Source organism: Tachysurus fulvidraco, chromosome 12 (assembly GCF_022655615.1).
Source record: "Tachysurus fulvidraco isolate hzauxx_2018 chromosome 12, HZAU_PFXX_2.0, whole genome shotgun sequence".
Lineage (NCBI taxonomy): Eukaryota > Metazoa > Chordata > Actinopteri > Siluriformes > Bagridae > Tachysurus > Tachysurus fulvidraco.
Genome location: NC_062529.1, coordinates 13,586,031 through 13,592,576, shown reverse-complemented (window position 1 = coordinate 13,592,576; position 6,546 = coordinate 13,586,031). Strand labels below are relative to the sequence as shown.

Genomic DNA, 6,546 nt, shown 5'->3' with positions numbered 1-6,546 from the left:
ACAAAGTTCTTGTATGTCTGTCTCTGTTCCACCTACCAGCTTCCATTTACCGGTATTCTTTGAACAGGTCAACATGAAAATGTCTGTGGTACTGCAAGAAACCTGGAGTGTATATGGGTCATATTTTTTTTCTGTGGTGTAATGAGCCCCTAAAATCTTTGGTTTAGAAGAACATGCTATGTTCTTACTCAATGTTTTATGTTTGCAAATAAAGGGAAACTTCCTGTTGCAGGTCATTGAATTTAATCCCCAGCTCACTAATGTAGAGCCGGTATACTCCACAGAGAGTAGTCCACAAAGTGCAGTTGTACAAGTAGGAGGTGGTTCTTCTTTCCATTTATTAAGATCAAATTTAGTGCTGTTATCTACAGTCCAGTAGAAACCCTTAAGTGGTAGATTTTTTTGAACACACTCTCCCTTCTCTATTTTCAGTCCAATCCAGTATGACGTAGAGGTTGTGTATCCTTTGTCCTTAATAACATTCAGAATGTTGTTAGTTTCTTCCTCGTTGGGCATGTTAGCCAGAAATCCATCAGCTGCACATAAATTCTGAGCATCATTAAATGATTGACTATCCAAGTCAACAGAGTAGAACTGTGTAGAAACAGAGGTGCTGAAGGCAACAGTCAGAAAGGTGATGAAACATAATCCAGTCTGGTAGTCCATGTTCTCTTGTCTTGTCTTGCCTCTTGTCTCTTGTTGATCAGCAGTGACTATGTCAGTGTCCCAGCTCTCACTGACTCATTAAACCACAACCTTTTTTCTTATCCGCCCTATGAGGTCCTCTCAAGACAACATTCTCAGGAAATGTGCTAAATCTTGATACGGCTCTCCACTTCCTCTTGGGCGGTGGTAGTGTTAAGCAAAACAATACCAAAGCTAACTTGCTCCCATAGACCCACTCGCAAATGAGAATTGTGATAGATGAAATCAAAATAGTTAGAGAACAGCAAGGAAAATCTAGTGAGCACTGCCAGGGGTCAGATAAGCCATGAGTTTTGCAATTGAACACAAAACCCAAAACACCTGACTTTACATCAGATTTTCTTTAAAGCATGATTTAGAAAGGGTTGAAGACATTTAAATTACCAAGTATGCATATACTTTTAGACATGAGCCTGTAGCAAACTCAGTACTCTAATCAACAGATCTGTAACAGGATGCACTGAAAACAAAGGAGTCATTCATTACATTGGAGAATTCTGTCCACAGTAGCAGTAAGGTTCAGACTACATTACACACTTGACCTCAACAACGCCAAAAAAGTGTTGATTGACTTCAGTAGGTTTGTAAAATGCATCTCTTGAGACATAAAGCAGTCTTATATTTCTAACAGAAGCTGTACTATTCTATCTCACTGATGATCTTCTTTGTGAGCCAGTGCCAGATGCTTCCTGGAGGAAATGGCCATGAAAGGAAGGAAGTGAAGTCACAATTGAAATTCTGAATGCTGTGTATTTCATTTGGGAGTGTCGGGTGGGGGCAACTACTGTAGAAGGGAAATAAAGTTACAAGGCACAGCAAAATGAGTCATAATAACAAAATTTCTTGTTTGGGGATTGCCATACATTGTCTTGATCTTCATGGCTCTACTATGAATGCAGAGTAGCTGGTCACAGTACTTGTAATATCTAAATAATGATCTTTTGTCTTTTAATTTTTTATTATGAAAAATGCATCGTCTGTGCATTTGTTGAAAATGCACAAATTCAATTTGATTGTTATCATGAAAAAGAGATCTTTAATACACAGATTTTAATTTTAGTTTTAACGGTAAAGGTAAGGATTTAATTAAGTCAGAATTAAGTGAACTACAGTAACATATCTGCAATATATAATACATTCCTCTAATGTATTCCATGTAGGTTTAAGCATATATTTGGTCAACTGAATAAAAATTAATCATAATTTCATCCTGATTTTTCAGTAGCTGTACGTTATGCATACATCAAGCATATCAGGTGCCTTGCTTTTGAGACTTTTTGCTTTTGCCTATTGTAAGGAATTTCTCATCCGTCGCTTGGACAGGGTAACCCTCTTTTCATCTGCCTTCATTCATTTTCATTTCACCTGGGCAGGATAACCTAAAATTCGGCCTCTCGTTCCTCTGCTCGGTTTCTGTTCTCCACAAGGCCTTGGGGAAGTCTCAATGAAACACACATGTCAGTCTTTCAAAGACAAGTCCCAAATTTTATTAGGAAAAGCAGGAATATATAGTCGTACAAGAAGAAGGATGGTGTAATGTGTGTGTAGAGCTTAATGCTAGTGTCCACAAAAGTAGCCTTGGCTCAATGTAGGAACCTCCCAGCCAAAGTATCATGTTTCTTACAACTGCTTTCGGTGTTGCAAGTGCAGAGCAGGGGGTCCCACTATGGTGGGGAGAGGGTTAAACTAAGGTCAAGGCATCTGTGTGTATGTGATAAGATAGAGAAGGAATGTTTATGTGTGGGTGTGGGGGAGAGTGTGTGTGTGTGTGTGTGTGTGTGTGAGAGAGAGAGAAAGAACAATGTGCTCTATACAGAAAGTCTCCAACATTAACAGAAAAGATTATTTTATATACAATTATTCTCACACCTATATCATATCACTGGTTTATTATACTCTGTTCTACTACCTTACCCAACTAGGTAACAATAACCATTTATACAGTATATACGAAAATAAAGATATAATTAATAATATTGAATAGACTTTGCTTATCGTATGCCCAGGCAACTAACAAATGGTTTTGATTCATGTTTAACCCTTGTTCTGGTGATATGGCAGTGTTCTCATTGCTGTTTAGTAAAGGAACTGTAACTTTCTAAAATAAGAGAATATATATTAATTGCTGCTTATGGTTTAAAAAAATACTGTAATAATAAAAATAATCCAATTGAAAGACAGTATGTGCAACTCTTTATTAATTACATTTTGAGAAAAAAAATAAAAAATAAAACATCCTCCTACTGAAAGTCTATGCTTTAGGCACCAAATTCTTAGTCAGCAGCAATGTCTGAGACAGTGGAGACAGCTTTTTCAAGCTTTTTCTAGCTACATGTTTTGGTCTTTATATACTTCACATGATTGTAAGAAATGAGTTAACACTCAGGGCAGTGGTGGCTCAACTGGTTAAGGCTCTGGGTTGTTAATCAGAGAATCGGGGTTCAAGGCCCAGCCCAGCCAAACTTCCACTGCTGGGCCCTTGAGCAAGGCTCTCAACCCTCCCTGCTCCAGGGGGCTGTAACATAGCTGCCCCTGCACTCTGACCCCAACCTCCTCAGTTGGGGTATGTGAAGAAAAGAATTCCACTGTGCTGTAATGTATATGTGACGATAATAAAGGCTTCTATCTTCTATCTATCGTAATGTGCAAGGGGCATTGCTACTAGCTTGCTAACTATTTAGCTAGAAACTGAATACATAGATAATAAGCTACTGTATCCACAGAAGTATTTATTTATCTTTATTTGTCTTTATCTAGCCAGATAACTGTCACCGTTTTTGTGCCCTGTTGATTATCAGGTGATGTTTATTTGTCTGTGGCAGGGGATACAGACCATTACGGACTACAAGCCTCCACCACGGACCTGTGACAGTAACATCTCTCTTCTGAACGAGCTGAACCCTTTTTTTGCTCGCTTTGAGAAGCAAAACAGCACCACTGCCCAGAAAACTCCACATCCTACCGGTGACCAGGTACTGATGCTGACCCCGTATAGCGTGAGGAGATCCTTCAGCAGGATCAATGTACCCAAAAGCTCTGGGTCCTGACAACATTCCTGGGCGTGTACTGAGAGACTGTGCAGTGGAACTCAATCAGTCAAGCTGTTGTCCCCACATGCTTCAAAGCTGCCACCATCAGTCCAGTCCTGAAAAAGCCGTCTCCATCATGCTTCAATGATTACCATCCTGTTGCGCTTACTCCTATCATCATGAAGTGCTTTGAACGGCTAGTCATGCACCATATCAAGTCTGCCCTACCTCCCTCTCTGGACCCCTTCCAGTTTGCATATCGGCCCAACCGCTCGACTGATGATGCCATCTCAACTTCCCTGCATTCAGCAGTCACTCATGTGGACAAAAAGAACTTGTACGTTAGAATGCTGTTCATAGACTTTAGTTCAGCATTCAACACTTTCATCCCTCAACAGCTCAGTAATAAACTGCTTCAGCTAGGGCTCAGCACTTCACTGTGCAACTGGCTACTGGACTTTCTGACTGGAAAACCTCAGGCAGTAAGGGTTGGAAGCAACACATCCAGCACCATCACACTGAACACTGGGGCCCCCAAGGATGTGTGCTGAGCCCCATTCTCTTCACCCTGCTGACCCATGACTGCACATCATCACACAACTCCAACCTCTTTATCAAGTTTGCAGATGACACGACTGTAGTGAGTCTCATTAGCAACAAAGATGAGACAAACTACAGGAACGAGATGAGACACCTGGCCGGGTGGTGCACTGACAACAATCTCTCTCTGAACGTGGAGAAGCCGAAGGAGATTGTTGTTGACTTCAGGAGAACGCACACTCAGCATGCTCCTCTGACCATCAACGGTGCCACTGTGGAGAGAGTGAGTAGCACCAAGTTCTTGGGTGTGGTCATCACAGAGGACCTCTCCAGGACTGAAAACGCAGCAGCACTGGCCAAGAAATCACAGCAGTGTCTCTACTTCCTCCGCAAACTGAGAAGAGCCAGAGCCATGCCACCCATCATGCACACCTTCTACAGAGGCACCAGTCTTTAGTCTGCTGCCATCAGGGAGGAGACTGCGGAGTCTCCGGGCCAGGACCAACAGATTGATGGACAGCTTCATTCATCACGCTGTCAGGAAGCTGAACTCTCTCTCAAGCTTGCCTCCACTTCTCTTTCTGCCCCAGGCACCACAGATCTATGAACCCAACACACCCCTCCAGATGCCACATCCCCAGGTCCTTCCACTCCCCCTGCCACTAACATACGAAAACATGCACCAGTCACTTTGTGCAGCATTGGTCTGCTCATTTTTCACTTTATCTGCATATGCCTTGCACTGCATTATTTAAATTACATTGTTAATATTTTGCACCTTGGGACTGAGAGAAATACATTTTCAATTCTCTATGAATGTACTGTACATGTGGAAGAGTTGACAATAAAGAAAAACTTGAACTTGAACTTGAACTTGAACTTCAGCTAGCTATTCAGAAATGCATTCCTCAGACACATAATGTTTTTGCATTAGTTGTGTCAACTGGCGACATGTAAAACATGTAACATGTATAAAAGTAAAATAAAAGTAGTAACTCAATTAAACTTTCTGAATTAATACTATAGTAAGCACTTCTATTCTTTTAATTACTACAGTAAGAGTAATTTTTATTATGTAGTATGTTTTGTGTTTCTGCTCTGTACAGTTATTTTTAAAATCTGCACCTAAACTTCATACTTGCAGTAGAATATGGAGCTGAATATGAAAACTGTTCTCAGACCTCTCCTTTCATTTTGCAATAGTTTGATGTGAAATGAGCAGAAACACTTGACATTTGCTTACAGCTTGGATGCACAATGAAATGTAGGGATGTAACTATCTGCGATGTGACGCACTCTGAGTTTTGTTCATGTTAAGCTTTCTTAAACTTGTGCTTAATCTCAAAGCTTTCATGTTGCAAAGCAAGCTATAGTATACTTACCAAAGAATAAACAAATGAATGAATGAATGAATGAATGAATGAATGAATGAATGAATGAATGGATGGAAATGACTGTTTACTTGTGATAGAAATAATGTGAGAGCAGGGTGGTGGTCACAAATGCAAAGAGGAAGCAAAGCAAACTGAGAAAACACATTGAGAGGGAGCATGCAAGCAATCTGATAACTACTAGCAGCTAATGACACAACCTCCATGTATAAATAAAAATATGGTTGACCCCATTTTCAATGCATGGAGAGTCAGTGTTTGCCAGTCTAAGGAGAAAGTATGCCTGCAAAAAAAAAGTAATTCATGTCTCACATATCAGCTAACATTGTATATTGTAATCAAACATTCAGTACCTGCCATTTTCAAGCATTGCTTGTGCTGACATTGTACTCACTTTCTCCTTTACCCTGCCTTAAATATATGAATTACACTGCATGTTTAGACAGGTACTTCAGTTTTGTACATAAATGATAAGCTATATCAGACAGACTGCAGCTTAATTAGAAATCTAAGTAGTTAAGCCATTTACTTAATTATTCAGTATGCCTGGAAAGATTAAGATCTTTTATTGTGTTTGGCAGTATAAAATAACAACTTGCAAATATTCTCTTAAAGGGGAAAAAGATGTACAATAAAACATTTTTAGAACTGTACATTGTAATTATATATGTAATTGTACATTGTATGTATTTACAATTACAATATCAAAGAATCTCTTCTCTTGACAACTTTTAAGAAGGCTAATCATTTACTTAACTAGTTTTAGCACTTTTAGTTAGTTGTTTTACTCTAGTAATCCTAGGAAATAATTGTAGCTCGAGTTTGATTTGACTCTTAATGCATGTCTTGCTGTGGTATAGTAACTGTGTTTATTGTATTTT

At 39.6% G+C, this 6,546-nt stretch overlaps 1 protein-coding gene across 1 annotated transcript in view; it reads right to left on the bottom strand.

The window, feature by feature from the left end:
* The window catches only part of clec14a (C-type lectin domain containing 14A), a 1,930-nt gene extending 1,201 nt beyond the window's left edge, over positions 1-729 (bottom strand). Inside the window, exon 1 of the mRNA XM_027172777.2 lies at positions 1-729. This exon is cut by the window's left edge and continues 1,201 nt beyond it. Coding sequence (XP_027028578.1) covers positions 1-666 — 666 coding nt within the window. The 5' untranslated portion in view covers positions 667-729.
* Positions 730-6,546: the final 5,817 nt, after the last annotated feature.